The sequence below is a fragment of the Geotrypetes seraphini genome, chromosome 4 (assembly GCF_902459505.1).
Source record: "Geotrypetes seraphini chromosome 4, aGeoSer1.1, whole genome shotgun sequence".
Taxonomy (NCBI): Eukaryota; Metazoa; Chordata; class Amphibia; order Gymnophiona; family Dermophiidae; genus Geotrypetes; species Geotrypetes seraphini.
In genome coordinates, this window is record NC_047087.1 from 319,086,083 (window position 1) to 319,112,148 (window position 26,066).

At 49.4% G+C, this 26,066-nt stretch overlaps 1 protein-coding gene across 4 annotated transcripts in view; it reads left to right on the forward strand.

Annotated features, from left to right (window-relative positions):
• Positions 1-2,044: 2,044 nt before the first annotated feature.
• Positions 2,045-26,066, forward strand: part of GRK5 (G protein-coupled receptor kinase 5) — a 331,566-nt gene continuing 307,544 nt past the window's right edge. For 2 of the 4 annotated variants that reach the window (XM_033940661.1, XM_033940664.1), the window contains exon 1: positions 2,047-2,427. In XM_033940661.1, the coding sequence (XP_033796552.1) occupies positions 2,376-2,427 (52 nt within the window). In that variant the 5' untranslated portion in view covers positions 2,047-2,375. Of the gene's footprint in view, positions 2,428-26,066 lie in introns of all 4 variants that reach the window. The other 2 variants (XM_033940660.1, XM_033940662.1) reach the window with 2 other exon arrangements.

Here is a 26,066-nt window from a genome sequence, read left to right on the forward strand (position 1 = left end):
GCTCACGACCACGGGCCGCGTACCGCGGCTGGACCGCTGTTAAAAGGATCTCCGAAGGACCCTCTCAGCTGGGCAAAGTCGGGCAGCAGCGGGACTGCCTGTCCCGATGAAAACAGTGCTAAACAGCACTAGCGACAGGCTCCCTCGGCGGCTGGACCGCTGTTAAAAGGATCTCCGAAGGACCCTCTCAGCTGGGCAAAGTTGGGCAGCAGCGGGACTGCCTGTCCCGATGAAAACAGTGCTAAACAGCACTAGCGACAGGCTCCCTCGGCGGCTGGACCGCTGTTAAAAGGATCTCCGAAGGACCCTCTCAGCTGGGCAAAGTCGGGCAGCAGCGGGACTGCCTGTCCCGATGAAAACAGTGCTAAACAGCACTAGCGACAGGCTCCCTCGGCGGCTGGACCGCTGTTAAAAGGATCTCCGAAGGACCCTCTCAGCTGGGCAAAGTCGGGCAGCAGCGGGACTGCCTGTCCCGATGAAAACAGTGCTAAACAGCACTAGCGACAGGCTCCCTCGGCGGCTGGACCGCTGTTAAAAGGATCTCCGAAGGACCCTCTCAGCTGGGCAAAGTCGGGCAGCAGCGGGACTGCCTGTCCCGATGAAAACAGTGCTAAACAGCACTAGCGACAGACCCTATTCTAACAATTTTTGATTTGATAGCAAACTGTTTGAATACCTTCAAGAACTAATACAAGAACATCAAATGTATGGAACCCTTCAGTTTTGGGTCCAGATAAGCAGGCTTCTTCTCTAAAGAGTATCAGTCCAGTAGACAATCATCCCAATGTCAAATTTATGATTGTTCACCAAGAATGGCTACCAGCTTCAGCTTTATCTTCAAAGTGACCCAATTCATCACTGTTCTTTTTGGCTTGAGGACCAGTAACCAGTTCAAACATACACAGGCTACTCCATTGTTCCTATAGGCTTTAGTCACTGAACAGCAATTTTTAAGATTAAATGATCCACTGTTTACATGATGAGGCTTGCAATAGGTACAGAGAAGAGTGATGAAAATGATAAAAGGGATGGGACAACATCTGTATGAGGAAAGACTAAAGTGGCTAGGGCTCTTCAGCCTGGAGAAGAGGTAGATCAGGGGAGATATGACAGAGGTTAATAAAATACTGAGGCCCCAATGCAGAAAAGGTCTCTGTGCCAGTAAGACTCGTTAAAGCAGTCTTCTTGGCACAGAAACCTTCCTCCTGAAGTTCAAAAGGGTTCTTCATGGCTGTTACTGATCCTTATAGCAGCTGCTGAGAATCCTATGCAAATACATTGCAAGGAGCTCATTAGTATTCTAACAAGCTCTCTTTGCAATAAGAACATAAGAATTGACCAGTGGTCCATCGTGCCCAGCAGTCCGCTCCTGTGGTGGCCCCTAGGTCAAAGACCAGTGCCCTAATTGAGTCTAGCTTTACTGCGTACGTTCTGGTTCAGCAGGAAGTTGTCTAACTTTGTCTTGAATCCCTGGAGGGTGTTTTCCCCTATGACAGCCTCTGGAAGAGCATTCTTTTCCACCACTCTCTGGGTGAAGAAGAACCTCCTTACGTTTGAATGGAATCTATCCTCTTTTAACTTTAGAGAGTGCCCTCTTGTTCTCTCTGCCTTGGAGAGGGTGACCAACCTGTCCTTATCTACTAAGTCTATTCCCTTCATTACCTTGAATGTTTTGATCATGCCCCCTCTCAATCTCCTCTGTTCGAGGGAGAAGAGGCCCAGTTTCTCTAATCTTTCACTGTACGGCAACTCCTCCAACCCCTTAACCATCTTAGTCGCTCTTCTCTGGACCCTTTCGAGTAGTACCGTGTCCTTCTTCATGTACAGCGACCAGTGCTGGATGCAGTACTCCAGGTGAGGGCGTACCATGGCCTGGTATCATATCCAAGGATGCGCAGAAGCCCCTCCCCCTGGATACGGCTCTGAAGAAATGGGGTTTGAGTGAGGCCGGGGTTGGGTGGGCAAAATGGGGCGGAGCTTGTGGGTGAAATGGGGGCGGGGCCACACTTTTGTTTTGTTGTTACAAAAAAATGTGATAACCCTACCCCTACCTTATACAGAAGGGCAGGAGGGATGCCCAGTGCCTGTTCAACATGGCAGCTGCACCCGATGAAATGACAGAGAAATACTTTTAACCCCCCCCCCTCAGAGAACTGTTAAGCCGTGGAACGCGATGCCAGAGGCTGAGGTGAGGGCGGTTGAAAAAAAAAAAAATAGCCGGTGCGCACGCGCGGTGGAAGGCGGCTCGCGCAGACGCTCCCGCCTCCGGGAGCGAGGAGAGCGAGGCAGCAACGGCAGCGGCGGCTCCTGCTCCGGCGAGGAGGAGGATGGCGGCGGCGGCGGCGGCGGGGCTGGAGTGAGCGGGAGCCGCGTCCATGGAGCTGGAAAACATCGTCGCCAACACGGTGCTGCTGAAAGCCCGAGAAGGTGAGCGCGGGGCCGAGGGGGGAGGGGCTTTGCTCGCGAGGCCCCTGTGCGGTCATTGCAAGGGTCAGGTAAAGAAGCACCTGCGCCATCTTTTGAGCTCGGCACCTGCTGCTGGACTGCAAATAGGCAGCGGGGCAGTTGCAAATGCATCATCCTTTTTCTCCCAAATGCAGGTGAGGAGGCAGATGCTGGGGACCTTGTTTGCTTTGGTCTCATTTAGTACCACTAGAAAATCTTTGCCTTTTCCAAGAGAGTAAATCTTTGGTTGCCTCCACTTGTTTGGTGCAGGGCAAAATGACTTGCCCAGCCATTTAAAGCTACAAAACTGCACACCCAAGTTCTCTGAGAAAGCACAGTTACTTTATATTAATTATATGCTTAAACAACGTCTAAGGCCCTAGGTGCACAAAAAAGGCAGCATTTTCGGAAAAAAACGACCAAAATGTCGGGGGGTGTTGTTTTTTGGGGGGAATGGCCTACCTGTACATTCCGAACAACAAAAGAAAATCCAACACAGTCTGCAGTAAAGGAAATAACACAGGGGAAAACAAAAAAGAACTGCAGACAAGCGTACAAGGATGCAGGCTATATTTATTAACAAGTAAATGAGTGGGGTTAATGTCACCACCTTTAAACAAACCAAAGAACCCAATCAAAATAAAGATCACTAAGGATATGCATGAAAAATATATTTATATATATCTGGACACTTACAGACTTAAAAATGGTGTGCATAAGAACAATCATGAAAAAGTGAAAATAAGGACAACAGAAAAAAAAAAAAAAGAAAAGATCACAAAAATGTGAAGTGACAAGTGTATCATGCTTATGTAAGTGAAATAGATAATAAACGTGATAATGAATAGTAAAGTGTAAATCAAGACTACCAAAAAAGGGGAAGCTTAAGAGTGTGCACATCATAAACTAATGATAAGAAATAAAAGAAAAGTAGGACAGAATCACAAAACTTTAGGAACTACCCAGGTTGACAAGGTATCAAATAAAACCGCAAACAAAAAAGCAAAAATAAGTCAATTATTAATACACCAATTTTAAAATCAAAAGCGAAATATAAGCATAAAAAATGAACATAGTTATCAAAACATATTTTGATATATGAGCAACACAGGAAAACAGATTAAAAATGTGAAAAGTAAGATGAATAAAGATATGAACAGCACAGGGAATTACACTTATAAGGACCAGATAAGTGCATAAATATTAAAGAAATCAACCAAGAATAGATAGGTGGGGAAATCATCATTATGGATAGGGACAAATACATACAAGAGATCCTCAGGCAAATCCATGATGTAACTTTCTATATGCCAGGTTTATTGGAAGAGATTAAAGAATTAGCCAACACTGCACTTTGTGCAGGTTCAATTACATTAAAAGAATAACTTCCTTGTAAACGAAAACCCAGTAATTTCCACAATATTTATGTTTTACTTAAAATTAATAAATCACCCACAGACCCACCAGGAAGACTCATTATCTCAGCAAATGGTTCTGTTTTAGAACCTTTATCTGATTTCACTGACTTCTTTTTATTTCCATATGTACCACTTATACCTTTCTATGTACGTGATTCAGCGCACGTTTTCACTATCTTGGATGACTGATGGAGATCTAGAGGATTTGATATTGGTAACTCTGGATATCTAATTGTTTTACACTAATATCCCACAAATGGAAGCCATACAAGTCATTGAGAACACATTGCAAAACGGGAACACTCAAGGCCATATACCAAACAGATTCATCATTACTGTAGCTACGATAGCTCTAACACAGAATTACTTTTGCTTCAAAGACAAGTTCTTTTTACAAATTAAGGGTACGGTTATGGGAGCCTCTATGGCCCCAGACATCGCCAACCTGTACGTGGCAGAATTTGAAAATAAGTTTTTGAGTATACATGAATATCAGGAAGAGATAAGGTTATATAAACGTTATATAGATGATGTATTTATCCTATGGAAAGACAGTATTCCGAAGCTACATTCTTTTCTGGATTAGTTGAACTCTAGCGATAGAAATCTCAAGTTCAAAATGGATTACAATGATCATCGCATTTATAGACATTATGATTTCCAAGGATTGATACAGCTTTTGTACCACCATTTATCCCAGGACAAGCAGGCATGATATTCTCACATGTGGGTGACGTCATCTATGGAGCCCCGATGCGGACAGCATTTCAAGCAAACTTGATTGAAGATTCAAGCTTGCTGTGCTGCAGCACGCATGTGTGCCTCCTGCTCCACTAGAGGGCGCATCCCCTCCTCGTGGTCTCCAGTTCGTTTTTTTTTCCGCTGTGCTAAGAAGACACGTTTTTTCTTAGCTCTGCCCCAGTGCCTTCTTTGCACCGCGATTTGTTGTTTTTCTTCGTTAAAAGTCGCTGTGCGTTTAAAAATGTTTTCTTCTCCCTGCTCTTCGTGCTTTTCGCGCTCCTTTTTTGCGATCCGGGGGCTCCCGGATCGTCGCGGCTGCATGGCCTGATTGACCGCGGCCGCCTGGACTTCCTATGTCCCGGCCCATTTCGGGCTTTAAAAAGTGCACCGGGTGCGAGCGTCTTCTATCACTCACAGACCCGCATTGCTGGTGCATTCTCTGCCTGGGGGCCGACCATCCAACAGAAACTTGCCCCCGGTGCGCAACCTTCCAACACCGGGCGCTTCGCCGACGACGGGCCCGCATGGCAGACCTATTTGCTGCCGATCAACCCTCAACCTCGGCCTTGAGATTGGCCCCGGCTTCGGCCTCGGGCACCTCGGCCCCGCCTCGGGACTCGACCTCGAAGACCCCGAGCTCTCAGAAGTCTTTGGCTTCGGGTAAGTCCCCTCTTCCTTCCTCAGGTTCCATACCTCCAAAGAAGTCGACCTCGGGGACAATGGCCGGACAAGGGGGGAGTTCCTTACCCACTGCCCCGGCAAAACCCCCGAAGACCTCGGGACGTGCCTCCACCACTCGGGAATGCTCTGAATCGAGATCGCCCCTGGTGGAGTGCACCGCGGCCTTGGACATGCTGTCGATGCTGTCCGTGCCGGTATTCCAGGAGTTGCTCCGAGCGATGATCACAACGGAGCTCTCCGCTGCCATAGCTCACCTTCAACCAGCCTTGACCTCGCGTGCGCCGGACCAGCCTGAGCAACACGTCGAGACCCCTCGACCCCTCGAGGCAAAGCACGCCGTTTTCGCCGCCTCTCCTCTTCCTCGGATTCCTCCCCGAGGCACTCGAGGCAGGCGTCCCCGGCGGAGCACCGCGGGGCGAAACGAAAATCGAAGCCCCTCTCTAAAAAGGCCCGGAGTTCACCTCCGGCTCGAGGCCGCTCCCCCTCGACTGTCTCTTACCGAGCTGTCTCTTACTAACCCACAGCTCCTACTGACTCCCCCTCGGACCGGGGCTCCGGTCCGAGGCGCCAGGCTTTTGCCGAGGGAGTCCGGGGAGGGGTCCCCGACCCGACATCGGTCAGTACCCCGTACCCCGGAGGCGTCCCCGAGGGGCTCCTCGAGGTGACGCAGGTCCTCGACTCGGGAGCATTTCCATAGCGCGTCCCCGGCGTCGGATCGAGGGTCCGAGCGAGAACCTCACTATTCGAGGGAGGCTTCCCCTTCCTTCTCGGCACAACGGAGGTCTCGGTCACCGTCCCCGCAAGGGGCCATAGGATCCCACCGACCTTCCTTCACGAGGTTCGTCCAGGACATGGGACGTGCCCTTGACTTGGACTTACAATCCGACTCGAGGTACTCCAAGGAGTACCTGGCGGAGCTGGATATGCCTTCCCCACCCCGAGAGTCCCTCCGGCTACCGCTGAACCCGGTACTCCGGCAGACCCTCATAAGGAACCTCGAGACTCCCTACATGGTAACGGCGGTTCCATCTAAAATGGAGTCTAAGTACCGAACAGTGCCCTGCCCGGGGTTCGAGCAACCACAGTTGTCCCACCAATCCTTACTGGTGGAGTCTTCTCTGAAGAAAGCTCACCCCTCTAGAGTGTCCGCAGCGGTTCCTCCTGGACGCGAAGGCCGTACACTAGACAAATTCGGACGCCGTTTGTATCAGAACTCTATGATGGCCTCTAGGGTCCTGAACTACACTTTCACCTTTTCCTCCTACCTAAAACACCTCATTGGGCTGCTGACTTCCTTCTCGGGAGACCTACCGGCCCCTCGTCAAGCAGTGTTTGAGCTCCTCCTCGAGGATTTTTCCAACCTCCGACTGCACTTGTTCCATGCCGCTTACGATGGCTTTGAACTGTCTTCCAGGGTCGCAGCCTTCGCGGTGGCCATGCGCCGACTGGCATGGCTAGGGCTCGTCGATATGGACCCCAACCTGCAAGATCGGTTAGCTAACCTCCCTTGCGTCGGGAAGGAACTGTTTGACGACACCATCGAGGCAGCTACGAAACGGTTGTCGGAACACGAACGTTCCTTCGCATTCCTTGTCCGGCAAAAACCTAAACCGCAAGCCTCTCGCCCCTTCCGGGGATTGCCTCGCCGCTACCCCCAGAAGTCTACTCTGACCTTTTCCAGACCACCATCGCGTCGCCCCCAGGCTCACTCTAGGGCTCCACCAAAATCACAGCCCACTGCGCATGCGAAGCCGTCTCCGTCCTTTTGACGGGATGAGCAGACGGGGGCGGGCCCCCTCCGCACCACCAACTGGCCTCCTTCCCATCAGGGGCCGCCTACAAGCCTACTACCCTCACTGGGAAGCCATAACGTCGGACTCATGGGTCCTTGGCGTGATCTCATCAGGGTACTCGCTCAACTTTCAGGAGGTTCCTCCCGACAGCCCACCAAGTGCATGTCCTCCCAATCGAGCGCAGCTGTCCCTCCTCCTCTCCGAGGCACAGGACCTCCTTCGCCTGCGGGCGGTGGAACCGGTTCCCCAAAATCAAAGGGGCCAAGGGTTTTACTCCCGATACTTCCTGGTACCGAAGAAGACGGGAGACCTGCGCCCGATCCTGGACTTGAGGCGCCTGAACAAATTTCTTACGAGGGAAAAGTTTCGGATGCTTTCACTTCCGATTCTTTACCCCCTGATCGACGAGGGCGATTGGCTCTGCTCCCTCGATCTGAAGGAGACCTACACCCATGTTCCGGTGCACCCGGCTTGTCGCAGATTCCTCCGCTTTCAGGTGGGGGACCTCCACCTACAATACCGGGTCCTCCCCTTCGGCCTGTCCTCGTCCCCGAGTCTTCACGAAGTGCCTCGTAGTGGTCGCGGCTGCCTTGCGCTCCCAGGGTCTGCAAGTATTACCATACCTGGACGATTGGCTGATCAAAGCCCCGACCAGGGAGGGGGTTATCTCAGCGACCCGACAGACTATTACTTCGCTTCAACATCTGGGGTTCGAGATAAACTTTCCAAAATCCCAGCTATGCCCCTCTCAGTCCTTAGAATTCATCGGGGCCGTGCTGAACACGGTCCGTCTTCGTTCCTTCCTCCCCCCTCAGTGGCGGGAGGCATTGGTAAATCTGAGCCGACAAGTATCGAGATCGACCTCGGTCTCGGCACGACAGATGATGACGCTCCTTGGCCATATGGCCTCTACAGTCCACGTTACCCCGCTCGCTCGCCTTCACCTGCGGTTACCACAGTGGACTTTGGCATCACAATGGCGTCAGGATCGAGATCCGATCAATCGCCATGTGACTGACTCCTTCCTTACTAAGATCGCTCCGTTGGTGGACCGACTCTTCGAATCTTTCCAAGGGTTTGCTCTTTCTCGCCCCTCCACACCACAAGGTCCTAACCACGGACTCGTCGGAGTACGCCTGGGGGGCTCATGTAGACGGTCTACACACTCAAGGTCTGTGGACCACAAAGGACCGTTGCTGCCACATCAACGTGCTGGAACTTCGGGCCATTTACCTCGCCGTGGTGGCTTTTCAGCACCTGCTTCACGACTGGGTGGTCCTCGTCCGCACAGACAACCAGGTGGCGATGTACTATGTAAACAAGCAAGGAGGGATGGGGTCCTGGCCCCTCTGCCAGGAGGCCTTGCTACTCTGGGAGTGGGCGGTCTCCCAAAACATCTCCCTTCGAGCGATTTACATCCAAGGGGAACAAAACTGCCTGGCGGACAGGCTCAGCTGCCTCCTCCAGCCACACGAGTGGTCCCTGCACTCTCAGGTGCTGCGACAGGTGTTCGACTCGTGGGGGACTCCCCAGATAGATCTGTTTGCCTCCCCCGACAATCAAAAACTGCCTCTCTTCTGTTCAAGGATATACTCCCCAGACCGTCTCGAGGCCGACGCCTTCCTCCTAGATTGGGAGGGAAAGTTCCTCTATGCGTTCCCGCCGTTTCCTCTGATTCTGAGGACGCTGGTCCATCTAAAATCTCTGAGGGCCACTCTGATCTTGATAGCTCCTCGATGGCCCCGCCAGCCTTGGTTTTCCCTACTACTTCAACTCAGTGTCAGGGAACCTCTGCTTCTGCCTGTCTTTTCCTCTCTGCTATCTCAGAGTCGGGGGTTCACTGTTACATCCCAATCTTCAGTCTCTTCATCTGACTGCTTGGTTTCTTTCCCCTTGACTTCCTTCCCTGTATCTCAGTCGGTCAGGGAAGTGTTGGAGGCTTCTCGGAAAGTCTCGACTAGACTCTGCTATTCTCAGAAGTGGACTAGATTCTCGTCCTGGTGCTCCTCTCACCACCAGGACCCGGTGTCGGTCCCTGTGTCTTTGGTTCTGGAGTATTTGCTCCATTTAGCTCACTCTGGCCTGAAGACCAATTCCATTCGAGTCCATCTCAGCGCCATTGCTGCCTTTCATCAGCCCCTGGAAGGGAAGGCTCTTTCACTCCACCCCTTGGTTTCCCGTTTCATGAAGGGACTTTTGAATGTTCATCCTCCCCTCAAACCGCCTCCGGTGGTTTGGGATCTTAATGTGGTTCTAGCTCAACTGATGAAACCTCCATTTGAGCCTATGGATAAGTGTCATCTTAAGTTCCTCATTTGGAAAGTGATCTTCCTACTCGCCCTCACTTCCGCCTGGAGGGTTAGCGAGCTCCAGGCCTTGGTGGCGGACCCACCTTTCACGGTATTCCACCATGACAAGGTGGTCCTCCGCACTCACCCTAAGTTTTTGCCTAAGGTGATATCTGAATTTCATCTCAACCAGTCCATTGTTCTGCCTGTGTTCTTTCCCAAGCCCCACTCTCACCCTGGAGAGGTGGCGCTCCATACTCTTGACTGCAAAAGGGCGTTGGCTTTTTACCTTCAACGCACTCAGTCTCATCGGACAGTTCCACAATTGTTTTTGTCCTTTGACCCTAATAGGTTTGGACGCCCAGTTTCCAAGCGCACCCTGTCCAACTGGTTGGCTGCTTGCATTTCTTTCTGCTACGCTCAGGCTGGTCTCGCGCTGCATGGTCGAGTTACGGGGCATAAAGTCCGAGCGATGGCAGCTTCGGTAGCTTTCCTCAGGTCCACGCCTATTGAGGATATCTGCAAGGCTGCCACGTGGTCTTCGGTTCATACTTTCACCTCTCACTACTGCCTGGATACACTGTCCAGAAGCGATGGCCGGTTCGGCCAATCGGTATTACGTAATCTGTTTTCTTAAATTGCCAACTTCCCTCCACCCCCTCGTTATTAGCTTGGAGGTCACCCACATGTGAGAATATCATGCCTGCTTGTCCTGGGATAAAGCACAGTTACTTACCGTAACAGGTGTTATCCAGGGACAGCAGGCATATTTTCTCACAACCCGCCCACCTCCCCGGGGTTGGCTTCTTTGCTGGATATGTGAACTGGAGACCACGAGGAGGGGATGCGCCCTCTAGTGGAGCAGGAGGCACACATGCGTGCTGCAGCACAGCAAGCTTGAATCTTCAATCAAGTTTGCTTGAAATGCTGTCCGCATCGGGGCTCCGTAGATGACGTCACCCACATGTGAGAATATATGCCTGTTGTCCCTGGATAACACCTGTTACGGTAAGTAACTGTGCTTTTTGTTAACCGAAATATGGACTGTGTCGGGTTCTTTGGTTTGTTTAAAGGTGGTGACATTAACCGCACTCATTTACTTGTTAATAAATATAGCCTGCATCCTTGTACGCTTGTCTGTAGTTCTTTTTTGTTTTCTACCTGTACATTCAGCAGTTTAATCGCCCAGACCGCCACTATATGTATGTTTAGAACACATTCCCGACCAAAAAATCTCCCAAGTCCCAAACCAAACCTTTTAGGCAAAGGAGGGGCCAGTCCTTCACCTAAAAGCACAATTCTTTAACCAGCGTCTGTCATAAACCACGCCGGTTACAGAATAATGGAAACACACCTCCATCCCCGGCAACGATCGCGGCAGGAGAGATGCCTATCTCTCCTGCTGCCATCCCCTCCCGACACATCGCGCCAGGAGAGATGCACAGTCCCTCCTGTTGGACCCCCCCCCCCCCCCGAACCGGCGTGCTATTCACACGCAGGAAGGCTGTCCAGTTCCTCCTGCTGGACACCCCACCCCCTGCCGACTTCCCAGCCCACCCCTTACCCCCCCACCAGGATCCACCTTACCGCCCTCTCGGACCCCCCTCTAACTTTTTTATGATGGCCTGCCGGCAGGCTCACCTTCATCTGAATGGCATGCCTACCCCTTCTTGGCACATTGTGGGATGCACCTGGGAGGAACTGATTGTCCCAGGCGCCTAAGGCCCTGCCCATAGGCGTGGCCTTAGGCACATGGGACAACCTAAGATTCTGGTTGGTCCATGTGCCTAAGTCCCTCCTATTGGCAAGGCCTTAGGTGTCTGGGCCAGTCAGGCCCTAGGCCCTTCCCCGGTGCATTCCACAATGCGCTGAGAAGGGCAGGCCCGCCATTCACACAAAGCGGGCTTGTCGGGCAGAGGGAAGGCCATCCATCCATCAATCAATAAAATGTTAGGGGGGGTCTGGGTGGGGGTGGAGGGTGGTCCGGGGTGGGCTGTGCCGTTCAGTAGGGGGGTGTTTGGCAGGAGGGCTGGGCATCCTTCCTGTCAGTGAAGAGCACTTGTTCGTGGGGGGGGGGGGGGGTGCTATTTCGGCAGGAGATATTGTGCATCTCTCCTACCATGATGGTTACAGGTGCAGGGGCCTGGGTTGCCTGGGCTGCTGAGCTGATTGCAGGAGCCGCAATCAGCTCAGCAGCCCGATCCAGAACTTATGCCTGTTTTGACTTCTTCTAAGTCAAAACATATTAGTTTCGTCTGGCAACCTGTCAAACTTTTTTGGTTATGGTTGTTGGACGACTAAGTCTAGGTCGGCCCACCTCCCGCCCTAGCCACTCCTCCAGAAATGCCCTTTATCGCTCTTGGTGCACAGAGGCAGTGAAAAGGCCTAAGCTGGTTTTAGATATGTCTAAAAAAACAGTTTTGCTTATCAGTACTTGGACATCCTTTTTTTTTGATCATCGAAGTACCGACTTATTTTGGTTTTTGGATGTATTTTTTTATTATGAGCCCCTTGGTTTAATAAGCCGAACTTAGCAGGACTGAAAGAAATTTCCTATGCATAACTAAATATTTCAAGTACAGAGCAGCAAGATCATTTGTACATGGAGTCTAACATGTTGGTTAGCTTAGTATGTGTAAAGAAAAGCAGGAAGACCCGGCGTTCCACAGAAAAAGGAGCAATTCAAAAACAAAACAAACTGTGGACAAAACACAATGTTCTTGACCTTCATTTACTACTTCAGTGTTAAAAAATATATCCACATCAACCGTATTAAAAACTAATGGACCTGATACGAGTCGTGTTTCAGCTAACAAAACCTTTCTCAAGGGTCCTAGGGTATGAAATAAGATAAAACAAAACAAAAATTAAACTTAAATGAAGGAGAAATGCAAAATAAATAGACAGATGAAAGAATGGAGAAAAACATACATATAGAAATGAACAAGAACCATGCGTATATGTATTAAGGACATGGTTGTGGATGTGCTTAGTTGTGTGTGACCACTTCCAGCATTGAATCAGTGATATATTCAAGAGGCTCTGTAAATATAGAGTGAAGCATGCGTTGTAAAATATGATAGGTAATATTAGCTTCACATGTATATGATATGTGGTTTGGAGTCTAGAATAGATATGAAGACTCCCGGCCTAGAGGGTGAAGTAATAGTCTATATTAGTGCTGCCCGATTCACTTCGATTTAAATTTTTTTAAAAAATTGGCTTTCTGATTTCGACCCTCTCCTCTCGCCCCCTAAAGCAGGAGCGGCAGCGCTGCTCTTGCTGGCTGGTCGCTGCCACACCTGTTTTAGAGGGCGAGGAGGGGTCAGTCGGGAAGTGCTGCTGTCTGGCTTCCCCCCGGGAAAACCTCCATATTCCCCCTGTCCTCCCCAAACCGTTTACCTTATACCTTTATCCTGCAGCCGAAGATCGTGGTTACAGCGTCTTTGCAGTGCTTTGAGCTGTTTCCTCTGCTGTGGTCCCACCCCTCCTCTGACGTCAGAGGCAGGATTGCGCTGGAGGAAACAGCTCAAAGCACTGCAAAGATGCTGTAACCGCGATCTTCGGCTGCAGGCTAAAGCTATAAGGTAAACGGTTCGAGGAGGCCAGGGGAACATGGAGGCCTTCCCGGGAGGGGGGTGCACAGTCTTTTTGGGGGGCAGTCCTTTGGGGGGAACAGGCCTTTAAGGGGGGAACAGGCCAGGGATGGTGACATAGGCCTTTAGGGGGAACAGGCAGTCCTTCAGGGGGTGGGACAGGCCTTGGGGGGTGCAGGCCTTCAAGGGGGGAACAGGCCTTTAAGGGGGGGGACAGGCCAGGGATGGTGGCATAGGCCTTCAGGGATGGGGGTTCAGGCCTTCAGGGGGGAGGTGCAGACCTTCAGGGGGGACCTTCAGGGGAGGGGGGCCCTGTTGTAGAAGTACACGGAGGGAGGGAAGGGGGGTTCAAAGAGACGGGCATATGCCGGACTTTGGGGGGGGGAAGAAATAATGGGTCTAAAAATAGAGGAGAGGGAGAGAGATGATGGACAATGGGATTTAGGGAGGGAAGGAACAGAAAGGGAGAGAAGTTGGACACAAGGGATGGTGTGGAGGGGGGATAGAGATACTGGATAGGAGGGTAGTTGGGAAAAGAAAGGGAGAGATGGTGGACCCTGGGGTGGTGGGGAAGGAGTGAGAGATGTTGGATGAAAGGGTAGTTAAGAAAAGGTGGATCTATGAATGGAGAAGAAAAAAAAAAGAAAGATGCAAGACCTCCATGGGAGAGAAGGGAAATGGAAGGGGAGAACAGAGATGGCAGATGGATGGTTAGAATGGAAAAGAAGAAAGAAGGCGACCCTGGCAAGCAAGTTATCAGAAGACAACCAGAGCCTGGGACCAGCAAGATTTGAATAATGACCAGACAACAAAAGTTAGAAAAAACTAATTTTATTTTCCATTTTGTAATTACAATATGTCGGATTTGAGATGTGTATCCTGCCAGAGCTGGTATTAAACCGCAAATGTGGGCTAGGATTTAAGAGAGAGAGGAAAAGTGTTTTTTGTTTGTTTATTTTGTTTACACCACAGCGCCAGTGTGGTTAGGAGAAGGCAAAGGGGTTGAAGAGGCTATAAAATAAACCCACCAGGATGTTTGGAAAAAAACACCCAATTGGGCAGGAAAATCGAAAAACCAATTCAGTAGGCTGAATTGAATCAAAATTTTTTTTCCTGAATCGGGCAGCACTAGTCTATATAACAAGCAAAGGAGTACTAGTACAAGGGAAATGAGAGGTTACAGAGTAATTAACATACTGGTCGTTAAATAATACACTGGTATTGTGGAATTGGTGTTCAAAATCGCGAATGCCTTAAGAAAGGAAAAAATAACTTAACCTAACAAATAAAAGAACTAATTAAGATATTTGGGATTCATATTTGCAAGATTGCATCCTAAGGGCCGTAGTGTGATTTTAAGTTGGATTTCTTAATTGGGCTTTTTATTTAGTTAAATGAAGAGAGTATCATTGGGTAGAGAGTACTATTGGGTAGGCAGAGGTGGGTGTGGAGAGGGACGGTAAAGGTTCAAACACATTTAGATAAGTGGGGTTTATTGATATTGGAAATTGTCTTTTATTATGTATATTAATAATTAATGCATTATTGATGTCCTTTGATGTTGTATTTATTGTATTTGATGATATTTGCATCAATAAAAACTGTTTGAATCTAAGATACATTGGCTCTATATCAATATATGCCATATATATTTAAGTCGAGACCCCCTTTATCCCCCCAAAATAAAAAATGGTTGACTCGAATATAAGTCGGGCGGCTTAATATTCAAGTGTCCTGCCCTATCAGGCTCTGCACCCAGCCCCCTCCCTGCCAAGCTCTGCACCCATCCCCCTTCCCTCCATCCCTCCCCTGTCAGGCTCCCAGCACTCTTCTTTCCTTCCCTCCCCTGTCAGGCTCGGCATCCAGCACCCTTCTTTCCTTCCCTCCCCTGTCAGGCTCTGCACCCAGCACCCTTCTTTCCTTAGCAACAGCAGCAGATGAATCCAGAGACCAATGGGATAGCACACATCTACCAGCAGGCGGAGATAGAGAAACTGATTAACAGGTGGTCCTATTGGCTGGCACTCCTCCTGTATCTCCAGTATGCTCTATCTCCCAGCAGGTGATGGTCGCTATTCAAATAGCTCCTGGATTCTGGCTGTGACTGGAACTTTATTTTCTCCTGTTGAGGTTTCTCTTCAGTGAGACTGCCATTCTGTTTCTCCTGTTGAGGTTTTCTCTTCAGTGAGCTGGCAGTGCTATTTCTCCTATTGAGATTTTCTCTTCAGTGAGACAGAGGTGTCCGGCTGAACTTTACACCTGGGTCCCCCCAGGTCCCTGCCTCACCCTCCCTCCATTGCTAGAGGGTCTGACTGGGTCTCGATTTTTTTCTTCTTTCCCCTCTCTGTTCAAAAAAAAAAAAGGGAGACCACAGTTGCTACATTCTGCTCTGTTAGTGCTGCACATCCAGCTCTAACTGGCTTCAACCTGCCCTAACAATATGCTTGTGAGTATGTTTGTGTTTTTTACTGAAAAGCCAGATAAAAATCATGTGAATTTTGAACATATAGTTGCTGGTTATTCAATGCTCATTTAAAAGAAGAAAATCAGATATTTAATCACGACATTTAAGAATTAATCACGAAAGAAGTGAAAAATTTTTTAAAATTCAATTACACAAAATTTTAAAAAAATTATACAGGGGTTTTTGACCAGTGATGATACCCAACCCCAAAGAGGTTGCGATCTATTGATTGCATTCCCGGGGTATTTTGAGGTCTTTTCTCCCTTGATTTAAATTACATTATATATACATTGAAGTGTTCCACCATATTTGTTAATCTCAGAATAAGTTTTATGATTAGAAATCCATTGAGGGAGCCGGGACTTTCCCGCCCTTTGCATGCACGTGCTTGGTTTCATTGTTGGTTACAGCGCGGCAGTAGTGGTACGATTTCATGCTCGCACTTCTCCTCGTTGAGTTTCAGTACAGCAGTAGTAGTCCTGTTTATTCCGAGGCTCTCTTTCGTCGGTGTTTGTCACGGCCATGTGCAGCTGATTGTGCAGGTGCCAGTTTACAAGCAGCACGCATGAGATGGAACATGTTTTTTCCAGCGCTGTGGGAAGCACCGCACCATTCTTCTGGTTATTCCCCGAGTCTGATTTTCTTTCTATGCAGGCCGCGGCAGGGTAAATTTTGCGGGGCTTGAATCCGACTATGTTTCTAGGAGCGTTGATGCAGCGGCCACGTGTCAGCGAGAATCAGGCATGCGCTTGGGTCTCCGGCGATGAGCACCTGGCTGTCAAAATTTTTAAAAACCCTGGAGCATGGGTTCAATTCGCTGCAGGCTAAGGCGGGGAGATAGGGCAGCGAGTTGAAGGAAGGGAGGGAGGGAAGCAAGCTTATGTTCATGGTGAGTTGTGCCTAAGGAGGGAGGAGGAGGAAGCAGGGTGAACTGGTAGGACGGTTGGTTTTCTGTTTGCTTCTGGAAGTAGAGGGGGTTAGCATCTGCGTGCTTGGCCCCTCTTAGCGCTCGTTGTTGTGCTGCGGTGCAGGGTGGGCAGTGAGCCTCTTGGCCAGCCAGCAGCAGAAAAATAAGAGCCCCCCAGTCTTCAGCCACAAGTTTGTGATTCAAAATCATGCTGATATGGTGTCATGCGTGGCCATGGTCATCCTGCTGGGATGCATGTTCGAGGTATTGGGAAGCTGCTACTGATTGGCCTGTCTGCGCCTGTCAGCCTGTCAAACTTATGTAATGAAAATCCCCGTCCTCCCTGCCTTGTCCCAGCGCGCCTAGCAGCGAACCACTTGTAGACCTTATCCCACCAAACTGAGGTTAACGGGTTTACTTGCTTCGGGCCTTCCTCGCTGCTGGGTCCTGCCTTCGCAGAAACAGAAAGTAGGCAGGACCCAGCAACGAGGAAGTCCCGAAGCAAGTAAAAACAGCAAGTTGTAAGCTTCCCTCTGTCGCTGACCTATGAAAGATAGGTCAGCGATGGTAGGAAGCTTACAACTTGCCTAGCGACTCTGCTGATGGGTGTGTGAGCTGGGAGGGATGGGAAGAGAAATACTGCTGCTGCACTGAATGGAGGAGGGGAGGGGGAAGATAAATGTTCTGCTGCTGCACCCATTTTGGGGGGGGAAGGGAAGAGAAATGTTGCCCAATTTTTTTGGGGGGAGGGGGAAGAGAAAAGCTGGTGTACCCAATTGGGGGGGAGAGAAAAGCTGCTGCTGCACCCAATTGGGGAGGGGAAGAGAAGTGTTGCATCAGCATCCAATTGGGGAGGGGGAGGGGAGAGGGGAAGAGAAGTGCTGCTGCAGCAGCAGCACCCAATTGGGGAGAGCGAGGGGAAAAGGAAGATCAGGGAAGGGAGAGGAGAGGCAAGAGATGCCAAGAACATGGGAGGGAGGGAAAGGAAAGGAGCTACCAGACCATGAAGGGGGAGAGATGTCAGCGCATATGGGGGGAGGGGGAGGATGGAGATGCCAGGGCATGGGAGGAGAGAAGGGAAGGAGATAGAGATGCCAGATCTGGGGTGAAGTGGGAAGGAAGGAAAGGAGAAGAGAGAGATGCCAGAGCATAGGGGAGGGGATGAAGCTGAAATGAATCATGTACAAAGGAGAGAAAGGGCACAGGATATACAGTTTACTGAAGGGACATAGAAAGAGGGAAGATGCCATATAAAACAAAGAGAGGGCGAACACTGGATGGAAAGGGCAGAGAGAGGGTGGACAGTGGATGCAAGAGGCAGAGAGAAGGTGGACAGTAGATGGAAGGGATAGAGAGAGAGGGCAGAGGCTGGGTGGAAGGGGCATAGAGAGGACAGATGTTGCATGGAAGGGAATGAGGACAAACGCTGAATAGAAAGAAGAGAGTGAAGAGAAGATGATTAAAGCAGAAACGACAAAAGGTAGAAAAAAATTGTCCATCGTGCCCAGCAGTCCGCTCACGCGGCGGCCCAACAGGTCCAGGACCTGTGCAGTAATCCTCTATCTATACCCCTCTATCCCCTTTTCCAGTAGGAAATTGTCCAATCCTTTCTTGAACCCCAGTACCGTACTCTGCCCTATTACTCTCTCTGGAAGCGCATTCCAGGTGTCCACCACACGTTGGGTAAAGAAGAACTTCCTAGCATTCGTTTTGAATCTGTCCCCTTTCAACTTTTCTGAATGCCCTCTTGTTCTTTTATTATTCAAAAGTTTGAAGAATCTGTCCCTCTCTACTCTCTCTATGCCCTTCATGATCTTGTAAGTCTCTATCATATCCCATCTAAGTCTCCTCTTCTCCAGGGAAAAGAGACCCAGTTTCTCCATTCTCTCAGCGTATGAAAGATTTTCCATCCCCTTTATCAGACGCGTCGCTCTCCTCTGAACCCTCTCGAGTAATGCCATGTCCTTCTTAAGGTACGATGACCAATATTGGATGCAGTACTCCAGATGCGGATGCACCATCCATCGCCTGATACAATGGCAGGATAATTTCTTTCGTTCTGGTTGTAATACCCTTCTTTATTATGCCTAGCATTCTGTTTGCCTTCTTAGCAGCAGCTGCGCACTGTGCTGTTGGCTTCATTATCATGTCCACCATTACCCCCAAGTCCCTTTCTTGGGTACTCTTTTAATAACATCCCTCCCATCGTATAGTTGTACCTCAGGTTTCTGTTTCCCACATGTAATACTTTACATTTCTCAACGTTGAACTTCATCTGCCATCTCGTCGCCCATTCCCCTAGTTTGTTCAAGTCCCTTTGCAATTCTTCGCAGTCCTCTTTAGTCCGAGCTCCACTAATCAAGTAGTATTATAACTGTATTGATTAAATTTTATAAATAGGAAATGGAAATAAGGCAGTTATTTTGGGACTAAACGCCTTTCCTCAGGTCAGGACAGGATACCATAACAGCAGGGGTGCCCAAATGTTCGATCCTGATCGACCAGTAGATCGCAAAGGCAATGTGAGTCGATTGCATTTCTTCTTGCCTCCCCGAGCCAGGCCAGGCACATACAAGCGCTGGACTCACAAGACTTCACCTCCGACGTCAATTCTGACGTTGGAGAGGAAGTTCTGGGCCAGCCAATCGCTGCCTGGCTGGCCTGAAACTTCCTCTCCGATGTTAGAATTGACGTCAGAGGTGAAGTCTTGTGAGTCCGGCGCTTGTATGTGCCTGGTCTGGCTCGGGGAACCAGCAGGGAGAAATTGGTATGGTTGCTTAGGGGGTAGGGAAAGAATCAGGAAGTGGAGAAATCGGCGCGATGGCTTGGGGGGCAGGGGGAGAGAGAAAAAAAGACAGGCAGGGGGAGAGAGAGAGAGAGAAAGAAAGGCAGAAATAAAGAGAGGGGCAGGGGGGAGAGAGAAAGACAAGCAGGCAGGGTAGAGAGAGAAAGAAAGAAACAGAAAGAAAAGGGGAGGGGCAGAAAGAAAAATATTGGATTTACAGTCAGAAGAAGGAAGTGCAACCAGAGACTCATGAAATCACCAGACAACAAAGGTAGGAAAAATTATTTTATTTTCAATTTAGTGATCAAAATGTGTCCGTTTTGAGAATTAATATCTGCTATCTATATTTTGCACTATGGTCCCCTTTTACTAAATCACAATAGCGGTTTTTAACACAAGGAGCCTATGAGCATCGAGAGCAGCGCAGGGCATTCAGCGCATCGCCCTGCACTAAAAACCGCTATTGCGGTTTAGTAAAAAGGGAGGGGGTATATTTGTCTATTTTTGTATAGTTGTTCCTGAGGTGACATTGCATAAAGTCATCTGTTTTGACCTCTTTGAAAACCCGCGGAATATAAATGATGATTAACATTTTCTCTGCGTACAGTGTGCTTTGTATTTTTAAAAATTTTATTGTTGGTAGCTCATTTTGACTTGGTCATTTAAAAGTAGCTCGCAAGTCCAAAAAGTGTGGGCACCCCTGCTGTAGAGCCATTTCTTGTATGACTGGATGAGCTATATTTATCTTTTTTTTTTTTTTAAGTTGTTTAAATTCATGCAGAAATAAATGGCTAGACTGAACCTAATGACTTCATTAACGCCTTTCCCTTTTTTAAACCTCTATACCTTTGAAAGAGGGCAAATATCTAATTATTCCCTGCTCCCCCGCAAGCCTGCATGTTCTCCCAGCTTCCTCGATTTTACCTTAAGCTAATATGGCAGCCTGCAGGATCGCTGGTGTTATAGCGATCCCTGCAGCTGCTGTCGTCCTCAGCGGCATGATTCCTCTGCTGTGATCCTGACGTCAGAGGAAGCGCAGGTCCAAATTTTCTCATAATAAACCTGCGAGGTTCAGTATATGAAATGTCCTGGATCAGAAGGTTTCCAAGTGTTCCACTGTTTTATCTTTTTTTTTTTAACTTATTTTTTTTTAGTTTCTGTGTCATGTGTAGCAATGGTTATTTAATAATATAATGTAATAAAGTTGACTAGAACATTTCAGCATGAAGTAACTGTATGAAAGATCACAGTAGAGCAATGTATGCCTAAGTACCTAAATAAATTAGTATAAAATGTTCTGAGCTCCCCTGGGAGAATGGTATAGAAAACAGAATAAATAAATATGAGTCTGCTAGCAGAAAGTGATTTGCATTATACTTTAGTAATGTAGCAGAAAAGACAACCAGATGTAATAAGAGCTTTTATTGCATTTATTCATTTTGGATATAACCTACATTTTTTCATTAGTAATTCAAGGCCATGTATATATAGCCAAGTAATTGGAATTTAGTTAATTGTACGCACAAATAGATTCACATTTCTATTCCTACGCTGGAGACCTTCTTTGGTGTAATGATTTGGAGCAACTGAAGCACATCTCTGTAAGTCTAGCTAGAAGATCAAATTGATAAACTCAAGAGCATCAAATTATCAGGACCAGATGGAATTCACTGCAGAGTCCTTAAAGAGCTCAAACATGAAATTACTTTAATCTATCATTCAAAACAACCATTATACCTGAGGAATGGAGAGTAGCAAATGTAACACCACTTTTTTGAAAAGAGCTTCTGAGATGATGTATAAAACTATAGATCAGCGGGCTTGACATAGGTGCCCAGTAAAATGATGGAAGCTATACTAAACCTTCCCCAAATCTTTCTCTCTTTTACAAAAATTATTATTGAATGGATGGAGCTCCTCCAATAAGCTATATCACTCTCGAGGAATATAACTTATAAAGAACTATTAATTTGGGGAAAGTTAGTTAGCTTGATTAAAACTTAGCTAATTAAATATCAAGAACTAAGACTCGGAACATTTATCAGCAAACTGAAAATTTATTTAAAAGCATTAAAATCAAGCAGGTAAAGCAGTAACAGATAGGGTCTTTAAGCAAAAATAATAGAATTAATAATAATAATAATAATAATAACAGCTCATATACCGCAATACCGTGAAGTTCTATGCGGTTTACAGAAGATTAAGCAAAGGTAACAAATTGAATTGACTTTAAGAGGGGAGGAAGAAAGAGAATTAATAGGACAGGAAATTCATTGTTGAGGAGAGAGTGATCAAAAGGACAAGTTAATCGCTATAGAGGGGAGAGAGAAGAGAGGATCAGTTGTCTAGATGCTTTAGGAACAAGTGTGTTTTTAGACGTTTCCTAAATTCCCATAAGTAGTGGGCGAAAGCAATTGTTCTAGGTCTTTACCCCATGATGCTGCTTGGTGTGAGAGAAGGTGTTCATGGTGTTTTTTCAGTTTACAACCTTGAACTGGGGGGGGGAAATTACACAAAACAAAATTTCTCTAAGATTAAATGATTACATTTACTCACAAATGCTGGTTGAAAAGTCCTTAGAAGGCCGCCCTCTAGGCCAGAAAGCACATGTTTGCAGAGAGAGAGTGATGTTGCAGCATAGTGATCCAACCAGGTTGGGATCCGATGGAAAAGAGGAAAAAAAGACAGAAGGCCCAGCGTATCCAGGCTTTATAGATGTGTGTGTGTTGGGGGGGGGGTGTCCCAGGATGCATCAAAGCTTAGGGGCAGTATCTGGCATCACATTCGATCATAGAGTAGGGCAGTCTTGTCCTCGGTGATGTCATCTGATTAGATTTTCTTACAGATGGGGGGGCAGGGTTATTGGTACATCCATGCATTTGTTTATTTGCCTGAGCTGCATCTGTCTGGCCATGTCTTTGTCCTCGTTGAGATCCTCCCGGGGTTCCTCGCCCTCGGGTCGGCCTCTGGCGAAGCGTCGGTCGAGGAAGCCCAAACGCCAACGGGCCTCTCCTCGACGCCGCGGTCGCTCCTCGCCGACCAGGGCGGAGACCCTGCGGGTCTCCGAACTGCGCCTCGATAACCCGAGGCTTTTCCGTTCTTCTGAGGTTGAGTGCTCGAGGGACTCTTCGCCAAGACGAAAGGGGCGTGCCTCGGTGCCCCATACCCCGGGGACTTCCCGAAGGGGTTCCTCGGGGCATGGGCGGTCCCCGACCCCGTCCAGATCGCTCGGTGTGGCTTCTTGGGGTTCGGGGTCTGGCACGGGGAAGGAACCTCGTTACTCACGCGAGGCTTCTCCTTCCTTCTTGGCGAGGCGCTCGTCTCGATCTCCCTCTCCGCCTTCGAAGCCCTCCTCTTTCTCGAGATTCGTTCTTGATATGGGAAGGGCTTTGGACCTTGATCTGGGAGCAGGATCGAAGTACACCAAGGAGTTTTTGGAGGAGCAGGATTTGCCCTCTCCCCCCAGAGAGACGCCTCGGCTCCCTCTTAATAAGGTTCTTAACCAGACCTTTTTGAGGAACCTTGATGCCCCTCTTACAATCACAGCGGTGCCTTCTAAGATGGAGTCCAAGTATCGCACTGTTCCGTGCAAGGGCTTTGATAAGGCACAGCTGTCCCACCAGTCCCTACTGGTGGAGTCAGCTTTGAAGAAGTCGCAGCCTTCCAGGGTCTCGGCGGCGGTTCCCCCCGGACGGGAGGGACGGACCTTGGACAAGTTTGATCGTCGCCTCTATTCCAACTCCTTGATGGCGACCAGGGTCCTGAATTACGCATTCACCTTCTCGTCTTATTTGAGACAGATGGTGAAGTCGTTGCCGAGGTATCATGGAGTCATGCCAGATTCCCATAAAGAGGATTTTGGGGCTTTTATGTCCAATTTGTCTCAGCTGCGTCTCTACCTCTTCCATGCTGTGTATGACGCATTTGAGCTCGCCTCTCGTGTGTCCGCCTTCGCGGTGGCGATGCGCCGCCTGGCATGGCTCCGTACCCTGGATATGGACCCAAACTTGCAAGAGCGTCTGGCCAATCTTCCATGTGTTGGCTCAGAGCTGTTTGATGAATCCTTGGAGGCGGCGACCAAGCGTTTGTCTGAACACGAGTGCTCTATTGCCTCATTGGTCCGGACTCCGCCGCAGAAGCCGTTTAGACCTCCTCCGCGGCGGTACCCGCAGAAGTCGACGCCGGCCTTCTCCAGGCCTCCGCCCCAGCGTCCCCAGCAGCAGGGCAGAGCGTCCCAACCAAAGCCTCTGGAGCAAGGAGCGTCTAAACTCGCTCCGTCTTTTTGACGTGATGCGCGGTTGGGGGCGGGTCCCCTCCGCACTGTCAAAGGACCCCCTTCCTATCGGGGGCCGATTGCAGGCCTTTCTTCCAGCCTGGGCCGAGATCACGTCGGACGCTTGGGTGCTCCGGATCATCTCCGAGGGCTACTCGCTGAATTTCTTATCCATGCCACCGGAACATCTGCCGGGGGCTTCTCTTTGCTGTCGAGACCAGCTTCTTCTTCTCCTGTCGGAGGCCAGGTCCTTGTTGGGCCTTCGGGCGGTGGAGCTGGTGCCCCCGAACCAAGGGGGACGGGGGTTTTACTCCCGTTACTTTTTGGTCCCGAAGAAGACAGGGGACTTACGCCCCATTCTGGACCTCCGGAGGCTCAACAAGTTCCTTGTCCGGGAGAAGTTCCGTATGTTGTCCCTTCCAGAGCGATCATCTCAAGGAAGGAGTGACCGCTACAGGAAGGGAGAGCGGGTCTCGATCCTGACGCCACTGGGAGGCCAAGGTCCACTGAGGAAGTCTCAGATGCAATCTGGCAAACGGCGTGACATGAACTGTCGAAGCCATGTGGCCGAGTAGAATCATCAGCCTGTGCGCAGAGACGGAGCGCTGCAGCAGAATCTGACGGGCCAGGCGAAGCAGAGCCTCCAGTCTCAATGAGGGAAGGAATGCACGAAGGCGAACCGTGTCCAGCACGGCCCCGATAAACTGAAGGGATTGAACCGGGCACAACTGCGATTTGGGAAAATTTACCACCTGATTTCGCAGCAGATGACCGAACGCTCGAGCTGCCAGAAAAATGGCTCGAAGCTCCAACACATTGATGTGACAAAGACGGTCCTTCAGATGACCGAACGCTCGAGCTGCCAGAAAAATGGCTCGAAGCTCCAACACATTGATGTGACAAAGACGGTCCACCAACTCTTCCAATCTTTCCGGGGGTTTGCTCTTTCTCGTCCCTCCACATCGCAAGGTCCTGACCACGGACTCTTTGGAGTACGCGTGGGGGGCTCACCTCGACGGTCTGCGGACTCAAGCGCTATGGTCGGCGGAGGACCGTCTTTGTCACATCAATGTGTTGGAGCTTCGAGCCATTTTTCTGGCAGCTCGAGCGTTCGGTCATCTGCTGCGAAATCAGGTGGTCCTGGTGCGGACGGACAACCAAGTGGCAATGTATTATGTAAACAAGCAGGGGGGAACGGGCTCCTGGTCCCTGTGCCGGGAAGCCTTGCTCCTTTGGGAATGGGCGACCTCCCAGAACATCTTCCTGCGGGCGGTTTACATTCAGGGAGAGAAGAATTGTCTGGCCGACAAACTCAGTCGTCTTCTCCAGCCGCACGAGTGGTCGCTAAACTCCTGAGTTCTGCGCGAGGTCTTCGACCGCTGGGGGACGCCTCAAGTGGATCTGTTTGCCTCCCTGGAGACTCACAAACTGCCCCTTTATTGTTCACGAATTTACTCCCAGGACCGTCTCGAGGCAGATGCCTTCCTTCTCGACTGGGGAGGGAAATTCCTTTATGCGTTTCCTCCTTTCCCTCTGATCTTGAAGACGTTGGTTCACCTCAAGTCATCCGGAGCCACTATGATTCTCATCGCGCCTCGTTGGCCTCGTCAGCACTGGTTCTCCCTGCTCCTTCAACTCAGTGTCAGGGAGCCTCTACTTCTGCCTGTGTTTCCCTCTCTGCTGTCTCAGAGTCGGGGTTCGCTGTTGCATCCCAATCTTCAGTCATTACATCTGACGGCTTGGTTCCTTTCCCCCTGACTTCGGCGGTCAGGGAGGTGTTGGAAGCCTCGCGCAAGGCCTCGACTCGGCTTTGTTATTCCCAGAAGTGGACCAGATTTTCATCCTGGTGTACCTCGCACCATCTGGATCCAAGTTTGGTTCCGGTGTCCTCGGTCCTGGAATATTTGTTGCATTTGTCCGAGTCTGGACTGAAGACAACTTCCATCCGGGTACATCTCAGTGCTATTGCTGCTTTCCATCGGCATCTAGAGGGACGTTCTCTCTCTCTTCATCCTCTGGTGGTTCGTTTCATGAGGGGTTTAGTTAATATTAATCCTCCTCTGAAACCTCCTCCTGTAGTTTGGGATCTTAATGTGGTCTTGGCTCAACTGATGAAACCTCCTTTTGAGCCGATTGACAAGTCTCTTCTTAAGTTTCTCACTTGGAAGGTGGTCTTTTTACTTGCGCTCACGTCTGCTCGTCGGATTAGTGAGCTACAGGCTTTGGTTGCGGACCCGCCCTTTACTGTATTCCATCATGACAAGGTTGTTCTTCACACCCATCCTAAATTTCCACCTAAGGTTGTGTCTGATTTCCACCTCAATCAGTCTATTGTTCTTCCGGTGTTCTTCCCGAAGCCCCACTCTCATCCTGGTGAGGCGGCACTTCACACGCTGGACTGTAAGAGGTCGTTGGCTTTTTATCTCCAACGTACCAAGTCTCATCGGAAGGTTCCTCAATTATTTTTGTCCTTTGATCCTAATCGGCTGGGACATCCTATTTCCAAGCGCACCTTGTCCAACTGGCTAGCTGCTTGTATTTCTTTTTGCTACGCTCAGGCTGGTCTCATGCTCCATGGTCGAGTCACGGGGCATAAGGTCCGGGCGATGGCAGCTTCTGTTGCTTTCCCTCCGGTCTACTCCTGTGGAGGACATATATAAAGCTGCCACTTGGTC